The sequence below is a fragment of the Rhinoraja longicauda genome, chromosome 5, assembly GCF_053455715.1.
Source record: "Rhinoraja longicauda isolate Sanriku21f chromosome 5, sRhiLon1.1, whole genome shotgun sequence".
In the NCBI taxonomy this organism is placed as follows: Eukaryota; Metazoa; Chordata; class Chondrichthyes; order Rajiformes; family Arhynchobatidae; genus Rhinoraja; species Rhinoraja longicauda.
Window position 1 is genome coordinate 26,092,332 of NC_135957.1, and position 15,798 is coordinate 26,108,129.

A 15,798-nucleotide genomic window follows, 5' to 3' on the forward strand; every position below is an offset into this window, starting at 1 on the left:
ACACAACCCATTCCCAGTTGTACAAGACTGGGGTTAGGCCACACTTGGAATATTGTGCTCAGTCTTGGTCTTCCTACGAAAGGAAGGATACCATTAAGCTGGATAGAATGCAGAAAAGATTTATGAGGATGTCAAGTCCCAGGCAATAGCGAGGCAGGTTGAGAAGGAACGGAAAAAGGCATACGTCAGACGTACTTCACCAGCAGAGGCGCAGGCCCCAACTGGAGCTGGTTATCGTGACTTTTGAGACAGTCACACAGAGACTGTAACCATAAATGCAGCAGGTCTTTGTTCAGCTCAAGCAGACATGCAATGGAGCTCTGGTGAGAGAACCTGGTGCTGAAATCTCCTGAATTCAAAGTCGATGAACTGTTTATCCGCTTTCACCTCAAAAATAACACCATGTGATTAAATACATTTTCTACAGTTACAATTGCAAAGTTCAATATTTAGAGATAGACAAATGGTTGCAAACAGGCAGCACAGTAGCGCAGCAGTAGAGTTGCTGCCTTACAGCGCCAGAGACTCGGGTTTGATTCTGACTACGGGTGCTGTCTGTGCGGAGTTTATACGTTCACCCTGTGAACATGTGGGCTTTCTCCGGGTGCCTCCGCTTTCCTCCCACATTCCAAAGACGTGCAGGTTTGTCAGTTAATTGGCTTTTGTAAATTGTCCCTAGTGTGTAGGATAGAACTAGTTTACGGGTAATCAGGGACTTGGTGGGCTGAAGGGCCAGTTTCCATGCTGTATCTTTAAATTAAACTAAACTCAGCTAGAATTATATATTTACAACAGGTACACATCTGATCTGAAGGACCTGACAGGATACCTTTGTTGAGTGAAGATAGTTCACTTAAATTTTCAAAAAAACTTCTGAGGCCTTATATTACAGTATCGGGAGAGCTGACGGGGTAATAAATATGACTATAACCAGGCTTGAGGTTCTGAATGGCAAAATAACCAGTCTGGAAACTTACTGGATGTCTATCAGAATGCTGTACAATAACTTAGTCCAGGTTGTTTGATGCCAGGTTTGATATTGCTCTATTTTCTGGCCATTTGGCCAATGCACCCAAGAATGCCTTGTTGTCATGCCAATTTCTGAACCACATTTCCTTAGTTGTCTCCCACTATGAGCGGGTAACCTGCTCCTTTCATAGACAGTGATGTTTGTGTGGGCAGCCACCTTTGTAATTTCAGGACCAATTACAACTTGAAATTTGAAATTTGCATTTGAAACTAGTTTGAGGGCCGGTTCTTGTTTATATGAAATGTCCGCAACACTGTAACTCCTGATTATAGCTGCTTCTACTAAACATCGTTCACCACTCTATCATGGCATTGGAGAGATGTTTAAAAGGATGTTGCCATAGCTGGAAGAGTTTGTTTCTGGGGAGGAATTGTCTAGGTTGTTTTTTGTAGATCAGAGGAGACTGAGGAGAACTTGGAGTTGGAAGCTCTATCATGGAGCTGGTTAGCACATAATGCTTCATAACATACTGCTGTAGAAACTGGATCGTCTAAGTAACAATTGTTTGCTGAGTATGGACACATAGACTGCATGGCCTCCTTTTGTGCTCCTTTAATTCCGGGATTTCATTGCATTCTACCACATTACCTCATACATTTTAATGTTGCAATATCAATTTTGATATGTTATCTTATCAGTGCAGCCACAATGGGATTGGATTTGAATAGCTAATTGCATTCTGTCTGTTCCAAAGATTTTACAAACCCAGAAAAAAATAGAAAAACACAGATAAATTTAATTTTGCAATCCAATCAGAAATAAATGTGAAACGAAATAAGCTTCTGAGACCATTCTGAGTTGTACTGTCAATTTGTATTCAATATAGTAATGTCACAGGTGGTCAATAAGGATTTGGTCAATCCTTAGGACCAAGTAAGGTCAATGTAGGGTGGTCAATAAGGATTTGGCACATTCGCCTTTATTAATTAGAGTACCGAGTGTAGATGTTGGGATGTTATGCTACAGGTATACAAACACTGGTGAGGCTACATTTGGGGTATTGTGTTCAATTTGGGTCATCCTGCTATAGAAGCATGTCATTAAACTGGAAAGAATGCAGAGAACATTTACAAAGATGTTGCCAGGACTGGAGTACCTGAGCTATAGGGTGAGATTCCACTGGCTAGGAATTTGTTCCCAAGAGGCTGACATGTGTATAAAATCATGGGCTCCACAGCCAAATGGCATCACATTAACCATCTCCAAGGATTATCCTTGCTCACTGGAGCATTTAAACGACATTTAGACAGTACATGGTTAGGAAAAGTTTGGAGGGATATGGGCCAAACACGGGCAGATCGAATTTGTGTGGATGGGGCATCTTGGTCAGCATGGGCAAGATGGGGTGAAGGGCCTGTTTCTGTGCTGTGTGGCTATGACTCTATGATAATATAGGGATTATAAAACAGCTCCTTGAAAATGAACTGCTGCCATTAATTGGCATTGTTTTGCTTGGGGAAATTTTTCATTCTAAAATGGGGCTTCATGTGTTAACATAAAATTACAAGGGAGCGGGTCTTCTGACATGCGGTGCTCTTAAAGTAATTGGCAATGTAGAAGATTAGGGCGGCAGGGTGGCACAGCAGCAGAGTTGCTGCCTTACAGCGCCAGAGACCCAGGTTCGATCCTGACTACGGGTGCTGTCTATAAGGAGTTTGTACGTTCTCCCAATGAGCACGTGGGATTTCTTCGAGATTTTCAGTTTCCTCCCACACTCCAAAGACGTACAAAGACAAAGGTTAATTGGCTTGGTATAAATGTAAATATTGTCCCTAGTGTGAGGATAGTGTTTATGTGCGGGGATCACTGGTCGGCGCGGACTCGGTGGGCTGAAGGGCCATGTTTCCGCTCTGAATCTCTAAACTAACCCAAAACTAAACAGCTCTGTTTGTGAGTGACTCAGCAGCAACATCGGAAGCACAAAGGCAACCAGCAGTAAACTGACTGCAGATCAAAGCAGAAAAGGTACTTTCAGTTCATTGAGCTGCCCTCAGAGTTCAGAGGCAGAGAACTTGGTTTAACCCCCATTTCAATCAGTCACAAATGTCTTTCAACTCCTCTTAAATTAGCAGCCCTTGGAGAGCTCCTTCCAAGCACAGCAGCCTCACAGCAAGAGGGAGTTTGTATTTGCTCTCTCTTTCTGCAATGTTTACTGTTTCCATTGATGTGGTCCTTAAATGCAGCAACACTGGAACTGCCCCTGTCTCAGGGCAGTTTAACTGGATGTGACATCACGTTTCCAGTTCTGTTCTTTCTCTCTCCCTCTGTATTGTGACTGCAGGCTACCATTCTTTGGCAAATGCCGGTTTTGCAGATGATGGTGTGTGGACCTCAGAACACCTTTGATCAACCTGCTGCCTGGAATGTGAACATGTAGGGGCATACCGACAATGTCACCTCTGCCCTAAAAAATGACTCACCTTTGTTTGCCAGACTAGTCTCATAGTTGGAGCTCGCCACAAGCAGAGCAGAGAAAGACAAAAGCAAGTTATGTTCAGAGAAACAGTGGGGAAACAAGCCCTTTGGCCCACCGAGTCCACACTGACCAGCGATTTCCCCAATGGTTCTATCCTTGGAGGCATATCTGTACATCGTTGAAGCTCCTTCTTGATTAGTAAGGATGTCATGGGTTATGGATTGAAGGCAAGAGAATGGGGTTGAGAGGGAAAGATGGATCAGCCATGATTGAATGGTGGAATGGCCTAATTCTGCTCCTAGAAACTGAAATTTGAACTTATGAACATGAAATTTACCGAATAATGAAAGGCCTGAATAGAGTGGATGCGGAGAGGATGTTTCCACTAGTCAGAGAGTCTAGGACCAGAGGGAACAGCCTCAGAATAAAAGATGTACCTTTAGAAAGGAGTTGCTTCCAAGGCAACTGAAAATCTCTCAATGAGCTGAGTCCACACCTTTTGATTTGGCAGCCTGCACTACTTCCTGGCCCAGTGAGGATTTGTAGACAGCAAGGTGCGGATGTGCAGGGTAAGAAGGCAGAGGTCACTCTGTCTGTAAATCTGAGCTCACCTGTGGTTGTCCTTTCAATCCTTCCCTTTGTCTGCAAAGCAAAGAAATACTGTACCGATTCCCAAAGCCCAGTTCTGCGATTACAAAACATCATGGGAAAATAACTTTTTTTTGGTGAAGCAATAGTCTGACATCAGTGGTGGGGAAGATGCTGGAGTCAATTATAAAAGACGAAATTGCTGAGCATTTGGATAGCAGTAACAGGATCATTCCGAGTCAGCATGGATTTACGAAGAGGAAATCGTGCTTGACAAATCTACTGGAATTTTTTGAGGATGTAACTAGGAAAATTGACAGGGGAGAGTCAGTGGATGTGGTGTACCTCGACTTTCAGAAAGCCTTCGACAAGGTCCCACATAGGAGATTAGTGGGCAAAATTAGAGCACATGGTATTGGGGGTAGGGTACTGACATGGATAGAAAATTGGTTGACAGACAGAAAGCAAAGAGTGGGGATAAATGGGTCCCTTTCGGAATGGCAGGCAGTGACCAGTGGGGTAACGCAAGGTTCGGTGCTGGGACCCCAGCTATTTACGATATACATTAATGACTTAGATGAAGGGATTAAAAGTACCATTAGCAAATTTGCAGATGATACTAAGCTGGGGGGTAGTGTGAATTGTGAGGAAGATGCATTAAGGCTGCAGGGTGACTTGGACAGGTTGTGTGAGTGGGCGGATACATGGCAGATGCAGTTTAATGTAGATAAGTGTGAGGTTATTCACTTTGGAGGTAAGAATAGAAAGGCAGATTATTATCTGAATGGTGTCAAGTTAGGAAGAGGGGATGTTCAACGAGATCTGGGTGTCATAGTGCATCAGTCACTGAAAGGAAGCATACAGGTACAGCAGGCAGTGAAGAAAGCCAATGGAATGTTGGCCTTCATAACAAGAGGAGTTGAGTATAGGAGCAAAGAGGTCCTTCTACAGTTGTACCGGGCCCTGGAGAGACCGCACCTGGAGTACTGTGTGCAGTTTTGGTCTCCAAATTTGAGGAAGGATATTCTTGCTATTGAGGGCGTGCAGCGTAGGTTCACTAGGTTAATTCCCGGAATGGCGGGACTGTCGTATGTTGAAAGGCTGGAGCAATTAGGCTTGTATACACTGGAATTTAGAAGGATGAGGGGGGATCTTATTGAAACATATAAGATAATTAGGGGATTGGACACATTAGAGGCAGGAAACATGTTCCCAATGTTGGGGGAGTCCAGAACAAGGGGCCACAGTTTAAGAATAAGGGGTAGGCCATTTAGAACGGAGATGAGGATGAACTTTTTCAGTCAGAGAGTGGTGAAGGTGTGGAATTCTCTGCCTCAGAAGGCAGTGGAGGCCAGTTCGTTGGATGCTTTCAAGAGAGAGCTGGATAGAGCTCTTAAGGATAGCGGAGTGAGGGGGTATGGGGAGAAGGCAGGAACGGGGTACTGATTGAGAGTGATCAGCCATGATCGCATTGAATGGCGGTGCTGGCTCGAAGGTCTGAATGGCCTACTCCTGCACCTATTGCCTATTGTCTATTGTCTATTGTCAATATAAACTATTTCACAGAGGCTCTTATAACCAAATATACAAGGCTTTTACCTTTCACTCTTTGAAGTTAGAGAGGGAGAATGGGACAGATCTCTTGTGGGTGAGCCTCAAATGGAGTCCCGTGTTTGATGTTCTGATAAAACTACGTATCTTCCTTTTCCTTTATCTTTCTTTCCCGTTTAATATCTGCATTGATTTTTGCATCTATTTTCAAGTGCGTTTTAAAAAAAAAATGCAAATCATATATAGTTTGTTGCACTTCTTAAACATGATTTATTCGTTTATCTTGCTCCAGGGAGTAGATTTATGCAAGTTAATGGAAGCTGGTCACTTTATCTGTGAAGCACTCAATAGGAAGACCAACTCGAAAGTGGCTCAAGCTTGCTACAAGCCTTCACACTGAAATGGACTGAAGAGATTTCATGTTGCAAGTACTTAAGCCATAGTATTAAATGTTAATATTGAATTCAATATTGCACTGGAATCCTCCTAACAATGTAATGTGCCATGGTGCAATACATCATAGCGTTGCATTTTATGTGTGAATACTCAAGTGAAACATGGGTGACAGAACTAATCGTATTTGAGGCCAGCATTTGCCTTCTGCAATATAGCATAGTACTGATAGTTATGTCAAAAGTCAAGAGTGTTTCATTGTCATTGGGGCTGGAACAATGAAATTCTTACTAGTCAAATGGTTTCGGGATCAGAGGAACAAGACATTGGAGCAGAATCAAACAGTTGACGTCTTTGGATGAGAGGCCTCTGCTCACGAAGTTGGGTGGACCTCTGCCTAGTTACCTATGGAGTTGCAATCCAAGCATTTGGATGCGATGCAGCCCAGTCTGAGATCCATACCCGCACTTAAAGTAGAGATCATTTAATCACCCACTTGTGCGTGAGGTTGGCACAGAATCCTGCTCAAATTTCATGTGGATTTAATTATTTCTCCCGTGATAATTTAATTCTATCCTGTGGTTGTTTCTCTCCAGTTCTCTTCTAAAGAACCTGAAATAGAAATGTCACCGCTCATCACAGGTCTGGAACGAGTTGTACAATCTTGGCTGTTCTGTTAGGGTTCACTTGGGGTCATGGCAGATCAGGGCTGACAATCTTCAAAGCTCTCAGTAGGCAGCCAGTTTGTGTTTCAGATGTAAGAGAACCATGGACTTGGCTTAAACATTCCAGTTACTACCTGTGGTATCCTTCAATGTTGACAATATGATTCATGAGGCCACACTATCCAGATATTGGCTATTATTGAGTGAATGATCTAAAGTTTTACTGGACAAAACACAAAGTCCTGGAGGAACTCAGTGGGTCAGGCAGCAGGTTGACGACGTTTCAGATCAGGACCCTTCTTCAAATGTCCTGATCCAAAATGTCGTCTGTCTATTCCCTCCACAGCGAACCTGCTGAGTCCCTGCAGCACTTTGTGTTTTGTTCAACTCCAGCATCTACAGTCCATTGTTCATCTAAAGTTATGCTGTAGTATGCTGAGGGGACTTTGTATCCAATTTTTTTGACCACCAAGATGGCTAGATTCTGGTCACCACATTTATCATGAAGCAGAATGAAATGTCCATGCCGAGCACAATGCCAAGTTAAACACAGTCTCAGAATAAAAGGATGTACCTTTAGAATGGAGATGAGGAGCAATTTCTTCACGCAGAGGATGGCAAATCTTTGGAATTCCTTTACACATATGGCTGTGGAGGCTAAGTTATTGAGTATTTTTAACGCGGACATTGATAGGTTCTTGATTAGTAAAGGCATCAAGGGTTTACGGGGAGAAGGCAGGAAAATAGGGTTAAGAGGGAAAAGTAGATCAGCCATGATCGAATGGCAGAGCAGACTCGAAGGGCCGAATGGCCAAATTCTGCTCCAATGTCATAAGGTCTAAACTAATCTCCACTGCCTGCACATTATCAATATCCTTCCATTCCCTGTATATCCATGTGTTTATCAAAAAGCCTCTAAAATGCCAACACTGGATTTGCGTCCACCACTCTTGGACTTGGCCCCGAAAAGCCTTTGTATAGCAATGCTGTTTAGGGTTATGCCATTAATTGTATATTTTCCCCTTACATTCGATCTTTCAAAGTGCAACACCTCACACTTACTCACATTAAACTCCTTCTGCAATTACTCTGCCTATTTTCTGCAGCTGACCTATAACCCCCCCCCACCCCCCCCTATATTCTTTGACTGCCTTCCTCACAGTGCACGACCCAGCAATCTTGGTTTAATCTGCAAATTTACTAACCAACCCGTTTGCGTTTACCCCCAAGTCATTTATATATATATATATCACAAACAGCAGCAGTCCCAATGCAGGCCCATGTGTAACTGCACCGGTCACAGACCTCCAACCTGAATACTGTCCTTCCACCACAACCCTCGATTTTCTGTCAGTAAGCCAGCTCTGAATACGATCGACTAAGTCACAGTTTTTAATCCCGTGCATCTAAATCTTCTGGATCAGCCCACCATGGAGGACTTTATCAAATGGCTTATCTTTTAGATTGGCAAAAAGCAGTGATCCACGGTGCTTTCAGGATGGTCGTTGCTTTGTAACTGAAAAATATCAACAATTCCAAATTGAATTTATAGTTTAGTTTAGAGATACGGTGCGGAAACAGTCCCTTCGGCCCACCGAGTCCGCGCCGACCAGCGATCCCCGCACACTAACACTATCCTACACACATTAGGGACAATTTACACTATACCAAGCCAATTAACCTGCAAACCTGTACGTCTTTGGAGTGTGGGAGGAAACCGAAGATCTCGGAGAAAACCCGCACGGTCACAGGGAGAACGTACAAACTCCATACAGACAGTACCCATAGTCAGGATCGAACCTGGGTCTATGGCGCTGTAAGTCAGCAACACTACCGCTGCGCCATCGTGCCGGCCTTGTCATCTACCATCATGTTACTCTGAAGCCACTTACCTGTTTTCAAGGCAGATACTTAGCTGGTGTCAACATGGGGCTCTACATAGGTCTACTCTAACACATGTAGAGCCTCAACACCATGTTTATTGTTCCATGCACTTTTGCAGCCATTTTCTGATCACTGCAGTGAGACAGGGACCGGATCCCTATTTTGGAGTGTTACATTTGTAGTCTGAGGTTCATGTAAAATGCAATGTTAATGATATTATTGATCAACATCAGTGAAAATTGTTCTGTTCCCAATTGTCTGTAAGCAAGCATAAGAAGATCTGCCAAATACTTTGCCTAGGGTAGGAACCCTAAATGTGCCTACATGTGAACAATCTATCTTACTACTTCATTCTTGTTGTCGATCTGATTCAAAGCATTGCTCTAACGCCAATGTTGAGTGTTGAATGTCATGTCATTCCTTGATTAACTTTTCGTGGAAAATTTCCCAAGAGATTATATTATATTTAAGATTAAACCTGTAACTGTGTATCCATAGCCTTAAAATGTTGAACTTTCATCCATTTGACGTCAAAGCTTTCAACTTTAAAGATTTTTGCACTCGTGTGTAGTTCAGCAAAATTATTGTGGTTGTTTGCTGCATTAAAAATGTGATCCATTATATACTTTTTAATAAAGACCAACTTAATTCAGCAGAAACTCGGGTGATGATGGTTATTGATTAATTGAGGCAGTCCCCTGGTTTTCAACCTGAGAACTCAGAGGCTGATTATTCCATAAATCAGTAATGTCCATTTTCTACAGACACCCATATCGTATTGCTCTACATACACTATAATTCTTTAATTTCATTAAATAATTAGCCTAATACTAGCCATAGTTAATGAAATATATGCTGTATCCAGTTATTAATGAGAACCATAAAGCATAATAATTATTAATACTATCTTGAAAAATGGCTTAAAATGTAAGGGAAACTTGCGCAAAGGCAGATTTCTGTAAGTCAGATCATTCATAACTCAGGGTGCGCCTGCACCATGAATCGTGTTGCAGAATAGTGTAGACAGAAATATAGGTTAATCAAATGATTAAATCTATTGGGTAAAAAATGAGGTAAAATGTTAATATACAATTTTAAAATATCCATGGCAACAATTTTTTAATCCTCAAATATGGGAGTAGTAATAGTGGGCCATGTAAACATTTTGCAAATCACTCGAGTAGTTACACAGATAAAATAAATAATTTTATTTGGAAGGAAATGATATTGAGTGGCACAGCAGTGCAGCAGGTAGGATTGCTGCCTCACAGTGCCAGAGATCCAGGTTCAGTCCTGACCTTGGCTGCTGCCTGTGGAGAGATTGCATGTTCTCCCTGTGACTGCCTGGGTTTCCGCCCGGTGCTCTGGATTTCTCCCACATCCCAAAGGCGTGCGGGTCTTTGTGTTCATTTGCCGCTGTGAATTGCTCCTGGGGTGTTAATGACGGGAAAAATCTGTGGAGAGTGGATAGGATGTAGGGCGAGTAAGATTGGTGAAAATGGGTGATTGATGATCTGCATGGACGTGGTGGACTGAAGGATCTGTTTCCATGCTGCAGTTCACCATTACACCTAACATGATTTCTAACTGGTAAGTTGTGCCAGATAGACCTGATTTCATGGATAGAAGAAGGGAATTGGGTGCAGCACAGTGGCGCAGCAGTAGAGATGGTGCCTTACAGTGCCAGAGACCCAGGTTCGATCCGGACTACGGATGCTGTCTGTACAGAGTTTGTGACTGCCTGGGTTTTCTCCGTGTGCTCCGGTTTCCTCCCACACTCCAAAGACATGCGGGTTTGTAGGTTAATTGGCTTCTGTAATTGTAAAAATTGTCTCTAGTGCATAAGATAGTGCTAATGTGCAAGGGGATCGCTGGTCGGCGTGGACTCGGTGGGCCGAAGGACCTGCTTCTGCGCTGTATGGCTGAAGTAAAGTAAATTGATGAAGGTGCAGCAGCTCATGTTATTTTTCTAAGTGTTTATACGGCATTTATAGTTTATTAGCAGAGCTGGTTTGGTGTAACTGCCAGAACTGTGCTGCAAACAATTTAAGAGCCCAAGTTTCCACATTTGATCCAATGCAGCCAGAACCTGCAAATTGCAGTTGGGTTTGATATTGGTCAAGAATTTACATAAGACAATGCTTTCAGAAAGAATTATCAGATAACAATTTGGACAAAATCCATAAACTCCATCCCAGTGGGATTGTGGAAGAGCTTCCACCAAGTTCTCCAGCGACTGTAGAGCCACCCATTTTTCTCAATAAAAAGTTGACTCAATCCTTGGCCATTTCCACATTTGCAAACCTGCACCTTATTTACTTTGTAGACAGTGTAGATCTCCCTTACACTGTTTTCCCCCATAGCAATCAGATTTGTAAAAGTAATTGTGCAGTGCAGTGGTACTAAGGAGATTTGTGTCACTGAGTCTGCACAGTTTTAATCGCTGAAGAAACTCATGAAGCAGGAAAAGGGTGAAAATAAAATTAAATGTTCAGAAAGCAACAATTTAGAGCGGCATTATTGTATGACATATATGGAAAATTCATCTTTGGCCTGCTAATCAAAAGTGCATTTAACAAGAAAAAGGAGTTTAAAGAACATTGAAGAAAGAGTGGAGGTAAAGCACCGATGTAGTTTATAGTCGTAGCGTCAAACAATGTGTGAAGGAAGGTTGGTGAGTATCAAAAGCTCGGTCAAGTTCACTTCACAGTAATTATAATTGGCTTTGGGGGCACAGACTTTAATGGACATAACTTCAGAGGGAACAGGTTAATCCGATGAATTTTATATTCTTTATGTTGTATTTTTAATCAAACGCTAAAGATACAGAGAGGCTCTCTGGTGCTGTAAGACAGCAACTCTACCACTGCGCCACAGTGTCGCACAATTCTCATAAATGCATAAGTTTACAAGTCATAGGAGCAGAATTAGGCCATTCGGCCCATTAAGTCTACTCCGCCCTTCAATCATGGCTGATCTATATTTCCCTCAACCCCATTCTCCTGCCTACTCCCCATAACCTCTGACACTCTCCATGACAACCCCTGACAACCCCCATATCTCCAGGGCCAATTTGTTTTCCTCGGTGCAGAGGAGGCTGAGGGGACCTGATAGAGGTGTACCAAGTCATGAAGGACACAGTAGGATAGCAATAAGAAACATTTCCTCACAGCAGAGGTGTATAACACCAGAGGCCTTATGTTTAGGGTCAGGGGAAAGAAGCTGAGGAGGCATTTATGGAAGACATTCTTCACCCATGGGGTGGGTGGAGTCTGCAACACACTTAGTGGGCAGTGGAAACAGAGACTCCTTAGGAATTATCCAGACAAGCCAAGGCATAGGAAGCGATGGACCAAGTGCTGGAAAATGGGATGCGTAAAGATGGGTACTCAACAGTTGGCGTGGAAAAACTGGGCTGAAGGACCAGTTTTGGGCTGCATAGCTCCATGGCTGTTTGATTCATCACACTGGACAAAACTAAATTGCTCTGCTTGTGTTTATCCTTGTTTATTCGCTTCAGAATTAGTCATTTGTCCAGCCTGTTCTCTGCAAAGGTTAATTATCACAGAAATGACCATTTAATTTTGAAATCCATCCAAATTATCTTCAACATGTGGATCTTAAAATTTGTTTAGCTAATTTTGCAGTGCTGTTCTATTGTTTCTAATTAAAGGAAACACCTCTAATTAAAGGTGGCACGGTGGCGCTCGTCGAGTCACAGAGTCTTTTACTTTACATGAGACTTTAGAGGTACAGTGCGGAAACAGCCCAGCAAGTCCGCATCGACCAAGCCCCGCACCGACACCAGCACTATCCTACACACTAGGGACAATGTACAATTTACAGAAGCCAATTAACCTACAAACCAATATATCTTTGGAGTGTGGGAAGAAATCAGGGCACCGGGAGCAAACCCATGCGGTTGCAGGGAGAGCGTACAAACTGCGCACAGACAGCACCCGTAATCAGGATTGAATCGGGGTCTCTGGCGCTGTGAGGCAGAACTCTACTGCTACGCCATCGTGCAGCTTAACGTATCCACGCCGACAATGATGCCCATCTATGCGAGTCCCATTTGGCTGCTTGACCCATATCCCACTAAACCTATCCAAACCAGGTACCTATGTGGAGGCCTTTTAAATGTTGTTATAGTACCTGCCTCAGCCAATACATCATCAAAGTATTGACTGAAAACACTCAGCAGGAATACTGACCAATATTTCTGTCACCATCCCTTCCACTAAAAACGTGAAAGAAAATTACCTCAGGCACTGGAAGTCTGAAATAAAAAAACAGAAAATGCTGTAAACATCAATTGAGTCGGGCAGCATGAAAAGGGTCAAGAGACAAGAGTCAAGAGTGTTTTATTGTCATATGTCCCAGATAGAACAATTAAATTCTTACTTGCTGCAGCACAACAGAATATGTAAACATAGTGCATTGTAAACAATATGATAAACGAGATAGAAAGAAAAGTTCAATGTGTTGAAATACACACATATATACACATACTCACAAATACACATATATATATAGATTATATATATATATATATATACACACATAAAAAACAAACAATAACAGTGCAATAATAACAATAATAGTCTATGTAGTTCGGAGCTTATTTGAGGTTGGAGTGTTTAATAGCCTAATGGCTGTAGAGAAGAAGCTGTAGGGAACAACAGATGTAACATTTCAGATCCACGGCCTTTCTAGTTTTATGTCCATCAAGGATACAGGGTAATTAAAGTAGAATCATAGGATTACTGTGGCACTCGAGTTGACTATTCAGCCAGCTTATTCTTTGCCACCACCCTGCAGAGCAAACTATTCAGTCCCATTCCTGTCCCCTAATCTTTTCCTGTAGTTCTTGCAAGTTATTTTCCCCAAGTGGGTGTCACAGTGGTTGAGCAGCTGCCTCACAATGCCAGTGACACAGGTTCGATCCTGACCCCGGGTGTTGTCTGAGTGGAATTTGCACGTTCTCCCTGTGATCGCGTGGGTTTCCTTTGGGTGCTCCGGTTTCCTTCCATGTTCCAAAGACATGCAGGTTTGTAAGTAAATTGGTCTTCTATAAATTGCCCCTAATGTGTAGGGAGTGGATGAGAAAGTGGCTTAGCGTAGAACTGGCACAAACAGGTGATCGATTGTCACCGTGGACCCAGTAGGCTGAAGGCTGCATCACTTATCCATTGATTCAAATCTATGTCACTTGTTCTTTGAACTATTTGACTGATAGAAAGTTGTGTACCTGAAATTTGAATTCTCCTTCTTCTCAGATGCTGCTTGATCCGTTGAGTGTATCCAACATTTTCTGTTTTTATTCCGGATTTCCAACATGATGGTTGTGTGATGGCTGGCAGAGTACTAGATTGTCAGTAGTCAACATGATGCTCTTAGTACGACGCAGGGAGCAGTTGGAAAGAGAATCTGGCAGGAGAAGGCAGACACTGATAGCGGGGAAGCGGAGTGGTTCATTGGTCTGGAATGTTGATTGAAATTAGGAGAATGGGGTTGAGAGGGAAAGATAGATCAGCCATGATTGAATAGCAGAGTAGGCTCGATGGGCCGAACGGCCCAATTCTGCTCCGGTGACTCATGAACATGAACATGAAATGATGATAAAGAGATGCATCACCTTGGCTTTTGCCGAGAGTCAGGAGAAAGCACTTTAACAAACATTTCCGTGCAGTGCAGAGGTCTGGCCTTTGCTAAAGAGAGAAAGGTAACGGAACTATATAATTCGCTGTAAAATGATCAGTAATGATGCCAGCAAATTTTGTGTAGTCTTTATTGATCAATTAGAAAGAATAATAACAGATTTTTCAAATCATGCCCAATGCTATTTGACAACATGTTATGTTTGGGGCTGTATTTTTTTAATCAGTTACAACTGCAGAAGAGATAGAGTTCTTAAATTAAATTAATGGATACTTATAAAACACATGTATTGCATTAGATTCTTCGACTAGATAATAGTCTGTTGCTGGTGTGCCAAGATCACAGTCAACTTTGAAATGCAATATTCTCACATGGGAGTCAAAGAAATGCATGTAAATTCTTATTAAATAATTCAACCCACATGCACATTTTGGTACCAGTTAACAAACTAGCATAACTGCTTCATGCGTCCTGTTTTGTTGATGTATATATTTTAAAGAGGGAGGTTAAGCTAAAGACAGATTGAGAATCTCCACAGTGCAAGCACATTGTCCCTACTGATGAAATAGAATCTATCTCAGGGGAACTAACATGATTTTGAATGGCTGCTATCACTTTAAGACTGAAGATAGACACAAAATGTAACTCAGCGGGACAGGCAGCATCTCTGGAGAGAAAGAATGGGTGACGTTTCGAGTCAAGACCTTTCTTCAGACTTTAAGACTATTTTGGCATCATCTAATCCAAGAGCACCCTTCAAAAACGCTGGCAGCCCGAAACCCATGTCATTCTCATCATCTCGGCTGGTCATATTGTGGCAACATAAAGAGACAGCATTGATGGGGTGGGTTGAATATGAGAGGGCCATGGCATTCATCACTTGCAAACATATTGATTGCAGAGTTAAGTTAGCGATGGAGTGGATAACGAGCCAGCGGCCTGTGTGAGGGGGGTCCCGACTAATTCTTCAGGAATTTCACATCTGCATCCATTTGTTCCCAGGGTTGGAGTGGGATGCCTGTGCAATCAAACCCAGAGTCATCGATTGCTCGGGAATAACTTTCAGTTTGAAGACTTGTTAGTTCAAAGGCCCTGAGGCCCTGAGGCCCTGAGACCATCATCCTGGTCTCAGAGGCGACCAAAAACATCGTCTTGTTGGAACTGACAGTGCTGTGGGAGGACGGTCTGGAGGAGGTCCACGAGCGAAAGAAGACGAAGTACGAAGAGCTGGTCATAGACTGCCGTAAGCAGGGCTGGAAGGCAAGGTGTATGCCCATCGAGGTTGGCTGTAGAGGTTTTGCAGGGCAATCGCTCTACAGGGCCTTGAGTGCACTGGGCATCACCGGAATGGAGAGGAGAAGAGTCATCAAGAACACCACTGAGGCAGTGGAGACAGCCTCAAGATGGCTCTGGATCAGGAGAGGAGGTCCATGGGGAGGAGCGAATGCTACCTGAACACAAGTCGTGGTCTGATCAACCACGGCTGGGTCACCCGGGCGAGGGTGTCTGATGTTGAAAGACCCGAAACACCCAATGACCCCAGGTTACATCATTGATGATGTGTTCAGGAGCATCAAGAGATGTATTTATCAATCAGTCGTTCATAATGT

At 42.9% G+C, this 15,798-nt stretch overlaps 1 protein-coding gene across 4 annotated transcripts in view; it reads left to right on the plus strand.

The window, feature by feature from the left end:
- The window catches only part of hmgcll1 (3-hydroxymethyl-3-methylglutaryl-CoA lyase like 1), a 65,531-nt gene extending 50,254 nt beyond the window's left edge, over positions 1 to 15,277 (plus strand). For 3 of the 4 annotated variants that reach the window (XM_078399173.1, XM_078399175.1, XM_078399174.1), the window contains one exon: positions 5,878 to 9,165. In XM_078399173.1, coding sequence (XP_078255299.1) covers positions 5,878 to 5,985 — 108 coding nt within the window. In that variant the 3' untranslated portion in view covers positions 5,986 to 9,165. Of the gene's footprint in view, positions 1 to 5,877; positions 9,166 to 15,190 lie in introns of those variants that run through there. The other variant, XM_078399176.1, reaches the window with a different exon arrangement.
- The last annotated feature ends 521 nt before the right edge of the window (positions 15,278 to 15,798 follow it).